The 17,678-nt window shown below is 45.4% G+C and overlaps 1 protein-coding gene across 5 annotated transcripts in view; it reads right to left on the reverse strand.

Moving 5' to 3' along the window:
- Positions 1 to 13,550: 13,550 nt before the first annotated feature.
- The window catches only part of LCLAT1 (lysocardiolipin acyltransferase 1), a 194,340-nt gene continuing 190,212 nt past the window's right edge, over positions 13,551 to 17,678 (reverse strand). For all 5 annotated transcript variants that reach the window (XM_077843708.1, XM_077843706.1, XM_077843707.1 and 2 more), the window contains one exon: positions 13,551 to 17,606. In XM_077843708.1, coding sequence (XP_077699834.1) covers positions 17,104 to 17,606 — 503 coding nt within the window. In that variant the 3' untranslated portion in view covers positions 13,551 to 17,103. The remainder of the gene's footprint in view (positions 17,607 to 17,678) is intronic.

Here is a 17,678-nt window from a genome sequence, read left to right on the forward strand (position 1 = left end):
GGCAGGAAATCCACCATGCCCCAGAACTTCAAGGCCAAGCTGGAGCAGTATGGACCTCTCATGAGAAGCTTCACCTTCTGCCCCCAGTGGCTCAAAGAGGGAGAAGAGGGAAGAAGAGGGAAGCTGCAACATTGAAGCGGCTTTGTGCTACCCAGGGCTTCTCTGTAATGGGAAGTTTGGCAAATGTGGAATACATCTTCCTTTGTAATTCTCCAAACCGGGCCGGAGTTTCAGAGATACTAGCTATGGTGTGTTATCTATCCCCAGGGTACCTACCAACAGTGAATGAGGTGGAGAAGAGCTGTAAGAATGAGGGCAGGCTTGTGCCTTTGCCTGGGTTTGCACAAAGCTGATGTTTGACACATAGCAGAGAGTTGTCTGGGTGGTTAGGAGAATGGGTGAAGTCACCAGGCCACAGAGAATCCCAGGGAGGCATCTCAGAGCAAGTATGACAGAGGATGGGGAATGTGAGATGCTGGTCCTCTCATTTTTTTTTTTTTAATGGAAAAGAGATGTCTTAGCCCAATGGCCTTCCCTAAATTGATAAGCTACTCACCCCAGCTCCACTCTTAACCCCTAGAGCCCATTCTTCATACAAGGCTAATGGGATCTCTTTATTTAAAACATAAACCAGGCCCTGTTACTCCCTGTGCCAATTCTCCAATACATATACAATATGCTGTGGCCTGCAAGATCCTATGTGAAGATCCTTACCCCTTCCTACTATGCTGCATCTCGGTTTCTGTGCTGTGGAGCTGCTGCCCTCTGACTCCTCTCCTCCTCATCCACACCCCAGCCCAAAGTAGACTAAATAAATGCAGGTCGACTGGGTGAATGAGCAAGCAGACCTGAGCTGCTGACTGGATCATGTCTGCCCCCTCGACCTTTTCTTTTTTTCTGGCTCTATTGGAATATTTATTAACATAAAACATCTGTAAATTTAAGGTGTACACCATAATGATTAAATACATGTATATATTGCAGAATGCTTACCACAGTAAGGTTAATTTATGCCTCCATCCCTTCACATAATTGATTTTGTGTGATGTATATTTAAAATCTACTCTCTCAACAACTTTTAAGTATATAATGCAGAATTGTTAATTATAGTTACCATGCTGCACATTTACCCATAATTTATTTAAGTCGTAGCTGGGAATTTGTACCTTTTGAACCAAGGTCTTCCTATTTCACCCACCCCTAGCTTCTGGCAACCACCATTCTAGTGTCTGTTTCTATGAGTTCAGCCTTTTAGATTCTGCATATTAAGTGAAGTCATACAGTATTTGTCTTTCTCTGTGTGACTTATTTCACTTAACACGATGGCCTTGAAGTTTCGTCCATGTTGAATGGATGTATGTACACCACATGTCCTTTATCCATTCACCTATCGATGGACACTTGGGTTGATCCCACCTCTTTTTTTTTTTTAATTTATTTTTTATTGGTGTTCAATTTACTAACATACAGAATAACCCCCAGTGCCCGTCACCTATTCACTCCCACCCCCCGCCCTCCTGATCCCACCTCTTGGCTATTGTGAATAATGCATCTGTGAAGAGTAGAAACTATCCATCTACATGGGAGTGTGGATATCTATTTGAGATAGTGTTTTTATTTTCTTTGGATATATATCTAGAAGTGAGAATGCAAATTCAAATGATAATTCTATTTTAAATTTTTTGAAGATTCCCTGCCCCCCCATACTGTTTTACATGGTGGCTGCACCAACTTAAATTCCCAGCAAGGGGTCCCTTTCCTCTGCATCCTCACAATACTTGTCATCTCTTGTCTTCTGGGTGATAGCCATTCTGACAGGTGTGAGGTGATATCACACTGTGGTTTTGATTTGCATTTCCCTGATGATGAGTGATATCAAGCATCTTTTCATTACCTGTGGAAACATCTTCTGTGGAAAAAATGTCTATTTGGGTCCTCTGCTCATTTTTAGTCAGATTGGTGGGGGTTTGGTTTGTTTTGCTGTTTGAGTCATATGAGTTCCTTATGTATTTTGGATACCAACCCCTTTTCAGAGAGATAGTTTATTTTCTCCCATTCAGGAAGTTGCCTTTTTATCTTGCTGGTTTTCTTTTGCGGAAGCCTCTCGATCTTTTCCAACCTCCTCCCTCTGAGCAAAGAGACCTGACTTTGGGTATGTCCAGTTCTTCACTATTTTCTGACGAGGTTTATTTAACTAAATTCCCACTCCTTCCAACATCTAGAAGAAGTTCTTAAAGGGGCTCATCCAGCTCCACCTCTGTCAAGATGCAGTGAGCATTTGAGGGCTAGAGCTGGAAAGTGAGTCGGTCAGGGTTAGAGAGAGGCAAAGCTGCAGCTGGCCCTGGCTGCTGGTTGGAGGGCATGCTCCTGCTGCCCCCTGGGATTTGGGGCCCGGGCTACAGGATCCCGGGGAACAGTTCCTTGTCATTCCTTGGGTTCCCCAAGAGGCCGTGACCCTGCATGGGTTGCAGTCTAGCCTCTGCATGGCCTGGTTGCTACAGGACAGCCTCTTGACTGAACCTGAACCTGCTGCCACCTGAAGCCTCTGGGAATATCTTGAGTGAGCCTCAAGGAGGATGGTCTTACTGTTCTGGGAGCCAGAGGGCAGCAGGCAGGAAGCTGAGGAGGATGCTAGAAAAGGGAGGGCATCTGAGCTCACTGTACGGAGGGAGGGAAAGATGGTTCCAGAGGGAGCACTTCACAGCAAACAGGAGAGACGATGGTAGGGTGGGGGGTGTGGAATGAGGATGCAGCAGCAGAATGGAAGCTTGAAGGTAGCATCACTGTTCAAAGTCCACCAGTCCAGATAGAAAGGGTTAAAGCAGGGGCCCTTGAGCCAAACCTACCAACCTTCCAACCTTGGCCAAGTCACTTAACCCCTCTAAACTAATTTCCTCATCTGTAATGTAAGCACAGCAATGGTACCTATCTGCAATAGACTTTATTTGGTAAGCTGTGATCCTACCCTGGTAAAATCCCCATCCCTACTGACTTTGGGGGTGGCTCTGCGATGAGCTTTGTCCAACAGGACTTCCACAAGGGTGGTGCCAATGGAGGTTTGCTGAGAGCTCGCACATTGGAGCTTGTCCCCTTGGAGCATTTCTCCATAGAGCCCAACCACCATGCTGTGAGTGAGCAGGCGGGCAGGCAGAGAGGCCCACATGGAGGAGAGTCAAGATTCTGACCAATAACTGCACTGAGCCCCCAGCCCGGAGCCAGAACCACCTGTTAGCCATGTGACTGAAGCCATTATAGACCTTCCAGTGGTCCCAGAGCCCCAGTGAATACCTTGTGAGGCAGAAGAAATGCATAGGCAACCCACAGAATCATGAGAGATGATATACATGTGTCTAGGACTTGGGAGGTGGTTACACAGCTCTAGAAAATCCAACACCATCTCATGGAATTATAGTGAGGACAGCAAGTGTGCAGCAAGCACTCCATAAATGTAACTGTTATTCGTACATGGGCTACGGTAATCCTAACAAGCCATGAAATATTAACTCTTGCTGTTATCCACACACAGACACTAATAAACAACGGGCATAATAGTCTGCAGTTTGAAGCACTTTCTCAGATATGATCCACATTATGACAACATAAGCCCTAACAGGATTAAGGGCCATGCCCAGGATGTCTCAGCTCCTAAGTGGCAGAGCTAGGACCAAAACTCAATCTCCACATTCCAAGTACCACATTTAACACAAGGACTTCCTCAGAGGCGGCAATAGTAGGTCTTGGCAAGAGTTGCAACATCACAGAGACTTAGCACTTCCCAGAAAAAGCAGACCAGGGACTGTTTCTTAACTGTGTGGTCTTAAGCAAAATACTTAAAGCCAGCCTTTGTCTCACATGCGGGAGATAGAGGTAATGCCCATGGCCTGGCTTTCTTCCATCAAGGGATGCCATGAGATTCGAATCAAAGAATGGGTTAAAAGGGACGATGGGTTTTCAGTGGTTTCTGTAAAATTCTGTGACAGGTTCTAATCTCTTCCCATCCCTACAGTGGTCATGTGTCTCCCACAGGACAATCTGGGATGCACAATAGACCCATAAGCCATGCCCTCTGAGCACTTGGAGTCTGGGAACATCTGACCCCTGCTGGGGGCTAGGGAAAAGTGCTGTTGGCCTCTATGACTGACCAGGCCTGGTTCTGGCCCTGGGCCCTGAGTAGGAGGAGTGGTGGGCAGAAGCTGTCCTTTGTTCTGCCTGACGACATCCCATTTGGACATGTGCAAGCCCCACTCAAGGCTACTACCCCTTGACCTTCTTTTCATCCAGCCAAGAAAAATGACGCACTGACTCAGCCTCTCCCACCCTTGATATTTTTCTTCCTGGTCTCAATAGGAAGATTGTGGGGATGTTTCCCACAAAGCGAATGGGGAGCTCATGGCTTGGTTGAATGGCATTCTCCCACAGTTAAAATCTGATGACATCTCAGTCCTCAGCATATCCGAGTCGAGACCAAAAGGGCATGAATGGACAAGCCATGTGGCTCTCTGGGCAAAGAGCTGTCATGGCAAAAGGAACAAGCCACAAGTGCAAAGAATCTTGGGGCCAGTGTGTTCACCTCCTCTGGCTCCCCGACATCTTACCACCTCACATTACCAGAGCACAGTCATTGAACCCAACAACTAAACATGGATGGGATGATATTAAGGGATTCATGGGGCAGATTCAGATTTGGCCGGGATCTGATCCACAATCCCACTTTGTGTTTAGTTGTCTCCAATTCCTCAGTCTGTAGCCACTTTGAGTCTTTGTCACATGATCTTAACACTAGCCAGTTAGTTTGTAAAGTGTCTCTCAACATTTTGTCTCAAGTTTGCTCGTGATTAGGTTAAAGTTTGCGTTTGTGGCAAAAATGACTCTGTGCCCTTCTCCGGGGGTGCATGATGTCGGTGTATCGTAGGCCAGGGGATGGTAACCGAGATCACCTGGCTAAGATGATGTTTTCTGGACTCCTCTGCCACAAAGTTATTTTTCCCTTTGTAATTACTGTCTTAGGGGGAGACTGTGAGGCTCTATAGATTTCCCATTTCTCATCACGTACATTCTACTTGCCAAGTTGACTATCCATCAATGATCCTTGCCTGCAACAAGCACTGTGGTGTTTCCCAGATGGTAATTTGCTCTTCCTGTCATTTCTTCCACATTTACTAATTGGGATGCTACTGTAAAGGAATGTTCTGGAGTGGGGCCTGGCTTTCCGACGTTCTTGCTGCTGCCCAGTGGTTCTACCATGCAGCCTGGGTTGAGATCCATTGATGAAGTGCAATGCCACATTCACAGATGAGGAAGCTAAGGCTCGGAGTGGGGAAAGCATTTGCTAAGAGTGAAGCTGTTGAGTTGGGGGGCACCTGGGACCACGGGCCTGGGTCTCCCCACTCTTCCCTGGCTGCCAAATCACATGCCAGAGCAAACAGACATTCTGGACGGTGGTGCTTCTGTCTGAGAACCCCTGTCAGTCATGTCAGAGAATCCATTAGGCCGAAGCAGTGTTACTCCCTGATGCCCCACCCTCTGATCGGTTACCATCTTGGAACAGCGCTTAGACATTTCTCACCTTCTTTGCTCCTGTTCTTGCTCACACATGCAAGTGTACAGCGGGATTTCCCAGAGACTACCTGACAGGTGATACTCAACAGACTGACTGCAGAAGCAGATAGGGAAATTCAGTCTTCTGTTAAGCCAGACAGGAAAGAGATTCAAACAATAAAACAACAACATGCTTCTCACTAATTTCTTTTTTGGAAAATAGAGTTATCTGTCATAAGAAATGCATTATATAGGTTTCTTATTTTAATTAACAACATCTTAAGTATATGTCACAGTAAATGAAGATAGATAGAGCCCACAAAGTACTTTGGGCTTATCAATAATTTTTAAGACTGCAAAGAGGTCTCAGGACCAAAATGGTGTTCTAGAATATTCTAGAAAGGGCTAGAAAGGGGGGAAGTCCTTTCTAGAATATTCCAGCCAAATGGGATATAACAATAACAACAACAGACCTACCCTCTACCCTCTACCACCTTCAAATGCTCTAAGCCCTGGTGGAATGTCAAGGGCTCTCTGGTCCCCTGCCTCACCATAGTGCCATGGACGCAGGCTCCTTCTCTCTGACTTCCACAGAGATAAATACAGAACTTACCAAACGCACACAAGCAAATGGCAGTGTGCCTCACACATTGTGAAAATGATGGAGATTTTGAAAATAAATGAAAACTTTATAAATTTATGAAAAATAGTAGGACAATTAAAATATCTGCTAAGGAGGTCATCTTTGAAGAGGCCATGATACAAATGGAATTCTTAAATTGTGGCTGGATCCTGGGGAGAACAGAGAAATCCACCCAAAAGCCTGAATCCTCCTTTATCTACTCTGGCAGACAGGAGCAGCTTGCTCCGGGGGGTCTGAAGTGGTTTAGCCCCAAAGTTCAGGAGGCAGTGATAACAGTGTAGATCACATGTGGGCTTTTAGTTCAAAGGATTTGGGGGGGAGTTTTTTGAGCACCAGCTGTGTGTCGGTGCAAAGATTAATGAGATCCAGGCTCTGCGTTCAGGTATGTGTGGTGTCGAGGAGACGAAGGAGTGAGGCTTTGGGAGCAGCGTGGGGATGCTGCAGGGCTGCAGAGGCCCTCACGTCTCAGCCGGGCCTTCCTGTGGGCCACGAGTCTGGGACAGCATGCCTCCCAATCTGCCCTCAGCGTCGCCTGGCTGCGCAAGGGAACTGTGCCATGCCCACTCTGGGGAGGACTGGCTGCCTGTAGTCTTTAAAAAGCATCTGGTGAGTTCTATGTGCCGCCAGGGCTGAGGGCCATGATTCTCAATCAGACATTCCTGGGTCTGCTCATGGCCTCCAGCAAGGACTGGACACATAATTCATGGGGCCCAGTGCAAAAGGAAAATGTGAGGCCCCTAGTTCAGAAAACAATTAAGAGCTTCCAGATGGTGACAGAGCATTAGACTAAGTGTGGGACCCTTCTGAGCCCAGGATTCTGTGCCACTGCCCAGGGTGTACGCCTCCGAAGTCACACCTGGCTCTGCCTATTACAACCTCCTGAGAGGGACCCAGAGCTGACTTTCCACCCCAGTGACTGTCCTGAGCAGAATCACGGGCTGGCTTTTCAAGGCAGCTGGCCCTCCAGTCTCGTGTATCCTCAGAACAAATGAAGTCATCCCCACGGTGGGAGGCAGGCAAGGAAGAGTCGGGCTCTATGTTGGCCCACTCTTCTTCTCAGAATGACCTCATTCTTCCTCAAAGCCCCATGTGTGCTGGCATCTGGCTGCAGTCCCGACCACGCATCTGTCACTGCGCATTCACACCCTCTGAGCAGGCCGGCCCTTTCCTTGGCCCACTCCCCGTACCCATGGGGGCCAGCCAGGGGAACCCAGTCTGCTGCTGGATTCCCTGGCAAGGGCCAGTCACTAATGGCTATTTCCCAGACTGAAGAGATTAAGAGAAGACGGACTCTTTCTCTAGCCAACCCATGGCCAGAGTTCCCATTGTGAGCCATGGCTGTCATTTTACCACAGTTTCTGGAAATTGAACTAGGACATGCTGCGTGAGTCCCCTGCCTAGCGCTGTGAGGTGGACAGAGTGGACACAGGCCTGGTGCCTTCTGTTACCCAGCTGTGTGCAGGGAGTCCCCAGTCCTGTCTGCACCCAAACTTTGGCACCAGGTACAGGGCTATGCCTTGGACAGGATGCCTTATTTACCCTCTTCATTTCTGTCTGGTTGGCTTCACACCTGGAAGGTGGTGCTTCATAAACAGTGGTTTTTGGGAAAGAAGGAAAGCAAACATGTATGTGGTCAGGAAGGGCAAAGAATAAAGCTTATTTATCTTGGCTCCCTCCCCAGTCCTAAGCCAGGGTCCCACATCCAGTAAGTAGTTAATAAATATTTACTGAATTAAATCACCTCATAAATCACCCCAGATTTCTAGAACATCTAAGACCAAATGCTTATTTTTTGAATGAGGCTTAGAGAGTGGATGCCCTTGGTCTGAGTTTGAAGAGGGATGCATTCCTCTGAGGCACCTGGGGAACTTTGACAGTTCCTAACACCCAGGCTGCACATCTGACCAATTAAATCAGAATCTCAGAGGGGTGGCGGGGGCGGGGGGGGGGGGCGGGGAGGCGGTGCTGGGACAGGTATTAAAGCTCTGCAGGTGATCCAGGTAACCTGGTTAGAGAGCCCCGGCCTCCGACGGAAACAGACAGAGTCTATGCCTGGGGACCAGGTCAGAGGGAGCACTGACTGTGCCTGTGTGCTCCCAATGAGCAGGGGCGCCCGGGAGGTCGCTGCAAGGAGACTTCCAGGGAGACTTTGCAGGTGGACATCTTTAGGGAGAAGAGCTGGGCATATGAATGCATGCTCATCTTGTGTCTACCTGGCATTTTGGCTGGAAGGTCCCAGGACAGGCTGAGGGGCAGCAACTTGCCCTGGGACAGGTCCTTAGCTTTTAGAGTAAGGGGTTTGCTCAGAGCCCGGCTGCTGTGAAGAAGCTGGTATGAGATGGGGCCCCTGCACACCACACCCTGTTCTTATTGTTGTTCTTCTCCTTCTCCCTCCTCCTCCTCTTCCTCCTTCTCTTCCTCCTCCTCCTCCTCCTCTTCCTCCTCTTCCTCTTCTTTTTCAGATTTTTAACATTTGTTTATTCATGAGAGTTGCAGAGAGAGAGGCAGAGACATAGGCAGAGGGAGAAGCAGGCTCTCTGTGGGGAGTCTGATGTGGGACTGGAGCCCAGGAACCCAGGATCATGACCTGAGCCAGAGGCAGATAGATGCTCAACCACTGAGCCACCAGGAGCCCCTCATTTCTTCTTTAGATACCTGCTGCTTTCTTCCAGTCAGAGCTGAAACATGTATGGATCTCTTGAGTTTGGTTATGTAGCAGCAATTTCTTTTAATAGTCTATTATTCAAATGGATACAATTTAGAAAGACCAGAATGATGTACACTTGTACACCTACCATGAGATACGTAACCATCCACTTAGGGCTCTGCTTATCTATTCATCAATTCATTCTGATTATTTTCAGTTCAAATTTAGAATTGTGGGAATTTTCGTTAACTGTAAAATTTTTATATTTATGTATTTTTGTCTTTTACAGTGAAAATCTTGGGTCCTAGCTACATCATAATTACCCATATGATTTATCTTAAAATAAATGCAATAATTTCAGGGGAATCCCTGGGTGGCTCAATGGTTTGGTGCCTGCCTTTGGCCCAGGGCATGATCCTGGAGTCCCGGGATCGAGTCCCACGTCGGGCTCCCTGCGTGGAGCCTGCTTCTTCCTCTGCCTGTGTCTCTGCCTCTCTCTCTCTCTGTGTCTCTCATGAATAAGTAAATAAAATCTTTTTAAAAATGCAATAATTTCAGAAAATAGATATGATTACTAACAATGTGATGACAGAAACAATTTGAGATTTTTTTTGGTAATACTTTCTGTCCTTAGGATGTATAATATACCCTATAATTACCCAAAGTAATTCCTCTCTGCAAAATTAATCCACAAACTTGATCTGTTAAGTTCACTTGCTTCATTTTCCTTTTGATTTTTAGAACTTGCTTTATTTTTTAGTTTAATTTTATAATTATGTAAAACATGAACTTGATTGCCAAGTCAACCTATAGTACAAAAGAAGATTTTGTAAAAGAAGTCTAGTGTCTACTTAAGTCTCACCCATCATGTTCCCTCCCTCCTTCTGTACATTGCCATTTTACTTCTATGATTTATGTTTTAAATTTATTAAGTAACTAGCTCTTATTTTTTTTAAAGATTTTATTTATTTGAGAGAAAGAGAGAGAGATAGTGAGAGAAAGCATGAGCGGTGAGGGGCATGTTCAGGAGGAGAAAGAGGCAGGCTTCCTGCTGAGCAGGGAGCCTGACTCAGGACTCAATTCCATGGCCTTGGGATCATGACCTGAGCCAAAGGCAGATGCCTGACTGAGCCATGCAGGTGCCCCAAAGTAACTAGTTTTTAACATGAGTGCATGTGTATCTGTGTGGCCTCACCTTCTTCCATAAAAGGCGGCATGACTATACACATTGCTCTCCACCTTCCTTTTCTCACTTAACAGAATATTCTAGAGAAAAGTTCCCTATCAGTGTCTATAGATGTTTATCACGCTGCTGCACTGAACTCAGTCGTCCCCTACTATGGGCATCTAGGTTACTTCCAGTATTTTATTCTTACCAATGGAGCTACCATGAAGAGTTTTGTGCATGCATGGTCCATTTGGGCCAGTATCTTTGGGATAGATTTCTTAAAGTGGAATTATAGGACAAGGGTAAATGCATAGTCATTATGTTAGATATTGGGAAAGTTTCCTCCATATGGGTAGTTAGAGGAAGATAATTCATTGGACATCTTCTTGAGGATGTTACAAGTGTCTACTCTTAAGAGTTAACATGCCAATATATTTTGGTAAATCATATCACTCAAAACAATTTGATTCTTGTAAAGAAACAATAAAAATAATCATTTCCCAGAGGTGGATGGGCTTACATTTAAAATTTTTTGTTGTTAAAAAATTTTTTTTTTATTTTAAATTTGTAAATTTACAGGATCCTTCTTGAATGACTTCCAAGGAATCACCAGTAAGAATTTATTGTGCAAGAAGAATGGATAAGGTGCTGGGCTAAATGCTGTGTGGTATAAGAGAAACGTGAGGCATCCTTATCTTGGCTTTCCAGAAGCTTATACTCTGGCTGAGGTGATAAGACTGAAAAATAACTCTAACATAAGATAGTATGTAATGTAGTCAAGTGAGAATTGCAGAGAAATGGCTCCATGGCAAGAGGACATTTCAAGCTAGATTGATTAGGAAAAACTTCAGAGAAAAAGTGGGATTTGACCGGTCATGGGCTGATGGCAGAACTGCTTCACACATGTGAGGGCTCTGTGCAAAGGTGGGAAGGGGGGCAATGGGCCCACGACGTTTGGCAACCAGGTACATTCACGGGGAAAGGCTCGCGCCTGGGGACAGTCCTAGGGACCGGTTGGCTGGGTTGGGAGGAATTGGGAGAGGTTGTTTGGCAGTCAGCTGGAGGCCACTGGGGGCTGTGAGAAGCAGGGTCTACTATCAAACTGGGTTGGATGTTCTGAGGTTGGTGTGCAGAGCTTGGAGTAGGGACAGCTGATAGCTGGTCCACAGAATTGCCTGATCTGATGCACCGGGAAGGAAGGGCACACCTGGAGGCACACGTGAGTGACACTGCAAGAGCCTGCCTGTATGGTGCTGGGAGACAGACTCCAGAGCTGCAGTGTTGATACCTGAACACATCCCTATGGAAAGAAAGACGTTGTCAACTCTATCTTGCTTGAGCCTGGGTACTCTGTATGGAAGCAGTGATTGGAGAATTCAGATGGAGCAGCTGTTGATGAGATGGTCTATGCACAACTATGGAGATCACCTGGGTTCCCAAATACCCCCAGGAGTTGATGGAGAAGCCTTCCATGGTGCAGGGCTAGGAACCCTGTCTGGAAGCTATGCTGACCTGCTCCAACTGCACTGGGAGGTGTGGGAGTTTTTGCAGTTGAGGTGGACGTCCAGCCATCCAACATCATTCCAGCCTATTCTCAGTAACAGTCCTCTTAAAATCTGTCCCTCCTCGACACTGTCCTGGGACCAGGAAGAAACTCCATCCCTGCTCCAAGAGGTGGCAAACAACCAGGGATACAGCCCATATAGTATTTCTGTGCAAGTAAGTTGTTCAGGAATGAGCACTGAAACTCAGTTTAGGATTTTTGTTGAGCCACTGGGGAAGCAGTCCCCTTGGCTCTTTCCCACTGGGGTTGCACCTGAGAGGGTGTAGGATGAAGCCACTGCAGGCATCAAGTCCTCATATGGATCCTGTGAAGCAAGTCACACAGCTAGGAGCTGCTAGCATGTATGTATGTATGTATTTATCTATCTATTTATTTATGATAGACACACACAGAGAGAGAGGCAGAGACACAGGCAGAGGGAGAAGCAGTCTCCACGCTGGGAGCCCGACACGGGACTCGATCCCGGGACTCCAGGATCACGCCCTGGGCCAAAGACAGGCGCCAAACTGCTGAGCCACCAGGAATCCCCTAGAAATTTATTTTAAAAATGTTTTGGCATGAAGAGTGCATCGCACATGTGTAGATATATCTTCTATATACATTCCAGGGCTTACTAGCTGGCATTTGAAATGCCTCATCAGAAAGCCACACTTCACATGGAGTCACTTTAAACCTTTATACAATTTATCAGTGATGTGAGCAATGTGAAAGACAAGTGAATCTCTAGAAAGACTACGCTCTCCTCTGTCCCCTTTGCATAAACAGAGTATAGAAATCCCACCAGTCTGTTGGCCCAGTCTTTGAAGCCAGCTCTTGTGGCCAGTGCCCTTTTCAGAGGATGACATTGTGGGTTCCCCTCAGAGTGAATCCTTCAAGCAAAGCGCTTGCAGAACCTGAAGACAGTGGTGGTGGGCACGGGCGGGGGCGGGGGGCATGACACATACAAAAAAATTCTCCTCTGCAGGGAGAGAGATTTTCCCTCTACCTTTCTGGATTCTTGGCTGAGACCCCGGTAATAAAAGATACATTAACAAAAGAAAGACAATCAGAAATTTATCAACATGTATCTCTCAGGTATACATAGAGATAGCCAAGGAAAAATGAGTAACTCCCAGAGGTGCCTTAGAATTCAGGATTAGAATTCTGGGAAGGGGGAGGGGGAACAGAGGCCTCTTAGTGGGGAGTAAATGGCTTTTAGGAAAGATAAACTAGAAGAATAGATGGGAAGTAGGATGTTTTGTGATGTTTATCTGGGTGTGGTGTTGATTTTTTTCTCTCCTGTGACAGGAGTCTATCCTCACTGGTTGATGAAACTCCCAGAGAAGGGGTTTATGGCCATTGAGTCTTTTCGGAGACCTGGTCTTCAGGCAGGTAAGGGTGTTCATAGAAAGCCTTTTCCTCCAATTGCTGCCTTTCAAGTGTGCCTACAACTCAAAACCATCAACATACCAAAGTGGTCTATTTTGGATGGCATGTGCTCAACTTGTCGTGTTTTGGGATGGCATATTCTGCTACCCCTCAGTTCCATGATTTCCATGCATCTGTATTTGCTAAGCACATTTTCATGTATTTGTCAGGCTCTTCTAGAGAATTTGTTTTCACAGCTACATAGAGTAGAACTCTGACTGTGATGGGGGATGCGTATAATCCCATTTTACCTCTTATAGCAGGTGGTGCTAGTATTTGCCATTACAACCCTACAAGTGTGAAATGACCAAACTGCCTTCAGAGCTAAGCTGACAGAAATGGAAGAAAACCAGGTTCTGATGACATTCATGAGGTCTGAATTCAACTGTGGCCCCTAGACTTTTTCAATTATGGAAGCAGCATATTCCCTTTTTGTGAGCATTTTTTTTAAACATCTGTGAGAGTCCTAACTGATGAGCTCTTCCTTAATGCTACATACCATAAGACCATAACAACATGGGAAAACACAGCAACACTCAGTCATTCCAGCAAAGACAGAAACATGACACATGGACAAACTGTATCCAATTCATTCCACTTTATTCTGGGATGTAAATTACAGATAACACAACTCACAAACATACTAGTGGACATTGAAAACTAAGGCCATTCTGTGAGTTATTTTTAAAACTTGGTGTTTCATACATAATCTTTTAAAAAATAAATTACTAAAACCAAGATTCTCTTCTGAAATAAAAACTTAAGTACAAGACCATTTTGGGGCCATCTCCAGTCTGAAGCTCATCGCATGATAAGACCATTTTTGTTTCCTATCGCATAAATAACAGCACTAAGGCAAAGGCTACCTCAGCAACAAGCTCTCCTCTCCAGATGTCCCCACAAAGTAGTGTTTACCACAGTGACCAGTGTTTACAAGCCATTTTCCTCCCAGTGAGTAGCTAAAAGAGACTTTGACCTAAGGAACACATTGCAGAATTCTTGGAACCAGAAAAAGAAAGGGACCCATAACTAAGGCACTGAAAGCACATTATTTATATAAAGAAATGTAAACAATTTAATACCAACAGGCTCCCTCCATTAGAGTTTCTATTATAAAAGTGCACACGGGCATCCTGGTCGGGCCCAGAGCCTGCAGGCCAGGTGCAATTGGAGCGTTACCCTTTCTGCAGGATTTGGTCTTGGCCACCAAGGTCCAGCTCCCGAGATGGTGCTGAGGAAGTAATTCATTTCAAAGTGATGTGAGTGGAAGCTGGTATTTCTCCCTAATCTGCGTGTTCATAGTGTAACAAACAAGGAAGAGCTTTAATAGGAGTTTGAAATTACGTGCTCTGTTTAACATTCTTTTTCTTCCAATCTTTTACCATGTTCTCCTACTGATTTGTACAGTGATTCTGGCCTGCTTGTCAGAGCTGTCTGGTGAAAGAACTTGCAGCCTCATCGGCCCCCTAACTTGTAGTTTCCTATCTTAGGTAGAATGGTTCATGTCCCATATAAACCACTTGCTTTGTTTGAAACATTTCTGAATGGTAAAGACTGAACAGTTGGACAGACGGTACTGTAAACATTTCACAGTCCACTGAGCCAGTCTTCAGAGGACCGAAAGAGCAGTCAGTGGGAAGTGTGCGTCTAGACGCGGCAGAACAAAGGTTACTCTGAGTCCAGAGAGAGGAGGTGGGAAGGTGTGGAAGGGGTCATTTCTGAGGCCGATCACAACATTAAAGTTAAATTAATTTCTACTTGACATTTTGTTACCAATTTTTACAAAGCTCTAAGTTCCAAATCATCCGCTGAGTAGTTCTTTAAAAAAATTTTAAAAGAAGGCAGATATGTAGGAACATAAATAATTACAACTTTTGAAAGAAGCCTTACTGCAAGAACACAAAGACCCCAAAACACAAAACCAGAAAACCAAACAAAAAGAAGCAACTTTTTTAGTTTTGAAGTTATCATTTCTGATTCTGAAAGCAGGTACGATGTCTGTATTCCCCTGTAGAGTTTTGGTACATATGAATTTTGGGTAGGTAAAACAAAGTTTGCATTTTATCATGAACATGTCTTTTATGATCAAAAGAGAACATTTTTTTAAAAAAGGAAAGAAAAGAGCTTTCCTCCTGTACTGGCTTCACGCTCTTCTACGGAGGTCACACATGAACAAGCATCCAAGGAGCTGGAGGAAGGGCGCTGGACACACTACAGCATAGACATGTGTGGGACAAAGGACACGGCATTTCCCCTTTGCCCAGGACAAATGCAGGGCTGATTATAAAATTCCGTGTTTCCAAATATAACCAAAATTATAGGAGGTCTGACAGAAATCTAAATTAGAAACCTCTTTTATTCGAGGGGGAAAAAAAGGTTAAAGAAGAAAAACACCTTAAGAACCATGGGATTAAAGAGCTGGGGCTGGAGCAGGCGTGCATAACAACTAATTAGTAGCTCTTAGCAGGAGTGAAAACAGCCGGGGGAGCGGGGAGTGGTTTAATAAAGGCTGGCGCGCCTAGGTGCGGCACTAGCTAGTTCTCTTCCTCCGAGCCAGGGATGTATCAATAGGGTTCTGCGCGCGACCTGTTCTTTCTCCTCTGTAAGTTCAGCTCATAATGTGCTTACCTTTCATGGCAGTGCAGGTTTCAAATGTTGGGTAAAAGTCATTGTTGAGCAAAAATGGGTTGTAATTAAGGAGAAGGCATTTGTGCCAAAAGGGTACATAAAGCAATAGCTTCTGAGGCTGGTTCAAGGCAGGAGTAAAGTGGACAAGTTTGCTAACAGCTAAAGACCTTTAATTGCCTATTTTCTGTGGCTCTGACCAGCGTCTCCACTGTATGATAAAAACAGTGGTGGACAGCTCCAGCAGGGTGGAAACAATGACCACGATTTTTCTGCCTCAGAAGGACATGGGTGCTGTTGGTTTGCCGGATTTTCCATGGACTCCAAATGTCAGGAATATTTAGGCAAACAACTGATTGGTCAAAAGTGGATTTAAATTTTAGTACTGAAACAGGAAGGACTAAAAAGACAGCGAGCCCTCGTTATCATTAAAAAGGGGTTCATTTTTCCTGTTATTTTAGTTTTTAGAGTAAAATCTGTCAAGGCTGCAAGGGTTGAATAATTTAGGCTAAGCCATTACTGCCCTGTCTGCAAGCGCTGTTGCTGTTGTTTTAATGGCAGATGTTAGATACCCATGCACGTACAGAAAATACAATAACCTTCCTTTTTGGGCCAGGTTTTAAAGAAGTATTTCAAAAGACACAACTTTAAGAGTTTGACTGCAGTAACAGAACCTTCCACACATTCCTTTAGAAAGGTAAGTGACTTGATATAGACCGTTTTTAACGCAGAAAAAGCTACACCTGCCAACAAGCGCTGGGCATGCAAGAGTAAGTACAAGTGAAGAACTAAACTGTCTTAATTCCAATCTGTAAAAATTCAAACTAAGGTTTCTAAGTGGAGAGCCTGTGGTTGCTCCCTGAGAAATGTCCAGGTCTTACTATATCCATGGGATGAAAGGGCACAGGTGGTCTTCTGATGTCTGGGGGAGTGCAAGACTAACTGCCTGGGTTTAATGAGTAATGAAGAACTTCCTATCAAAATGGGTGCTGGGTGCATGGCTGAAGGACAAGAGATTTCTGTTTTCTGGCCTTAGGGAAGGATGCAATGGTTTGATTGGCGTAGAAAAGCCTGTGGACAGTGCTGGGGGGAGGGGCCGGGAGGAAAGGCCCTCACTTCCACAGTCAGGTGCTGGCACTTGATTTGAGCCGGCCCTGAACCCCAGACCTGCTTCTTGTCTGGGGAGTTTGTGAGGAAATGGGATTGGGCCTTTAGGAAAATCTTGTGGTACCCTGTCCGTTAACAGCCCAGTGGTTGCTTAGTGATACTCTGGCCCTAGTTATTTTATAGCAATTGCTCCCTGCTACGTATTGAAATTACATTCAGAGATTTAAAAAGAAATCGTATGTGTAGCAAGATTTTCCCACAAAACTAAGTGCAAAATATCTTTAACAAATAATGATGGTAGTAGAAATATTTGACATAGTCATGCAAAAATGCGTCTCCGTTTACAAAGGCTCAACACATTTCCAAAATATCCCCTTGGCTATCACACTGTGAACCTCATGATCTCACTCATTTTTCTTCGCATTTAAATGCGGCTGTTTGTGAAAAAACCGGTAACATGCAAGTTCAATGATCTCCAGTCCACCAAATATTCTTTCTTGCAGCACAAAGAGAACAATGGTGATGATAAAATACCACCGAACAAGACTGTAGAGATATATGAGGAGGCACATTGCAGGGCTGAATAGGGTCCAGTAAATTATGGAGAGCAATTTGACCACCAGGACCCTGAGTTCAGTCTTGCAAGGTGGAATTACAGTCTGTCCGGTAAAGTGAAAATTCTTCTCCCCTTGATAGAAGGAGCGCAGCCTCTCTTCCTTTTCCTCCCACCGTCTGTGGCACCAGAGCTGGAGGTCCTCTGCGGATGTGGGGAGGGCATCTACTGGGTACCTGCGCACGTGGAAGTGGATCTCCTTGGGGAAGTCTCCGAGGAGGAGGTGCCTCTCTGTCTGAGGAATATTGTGAGGGTACGCCACCGTGATGTCATGGACAGCATCAAGGTTCCTACCTAGGTTTTGGAGAAGATAAAATTACAGACCGAGTAATGATCAATGGGGGGCAGCAAGCCTGATTCAAACTA

The sequence above is a fragment of the Canis aureus genome, chromosome 12 (assembly GCF_053574225.1).
Source record: "Canis aureus isolate CA01 chromosome 12, VMU_Caureus_v.1.0, whole genome shotgun sequence".
In the NCBI taxonomy this organism is placed as follows: domain Eukaryota; kingdom Metazoa; phylum Chordata; class Mammalia; order Carnivora; family Canidae; genus Canis; species Canis aureus.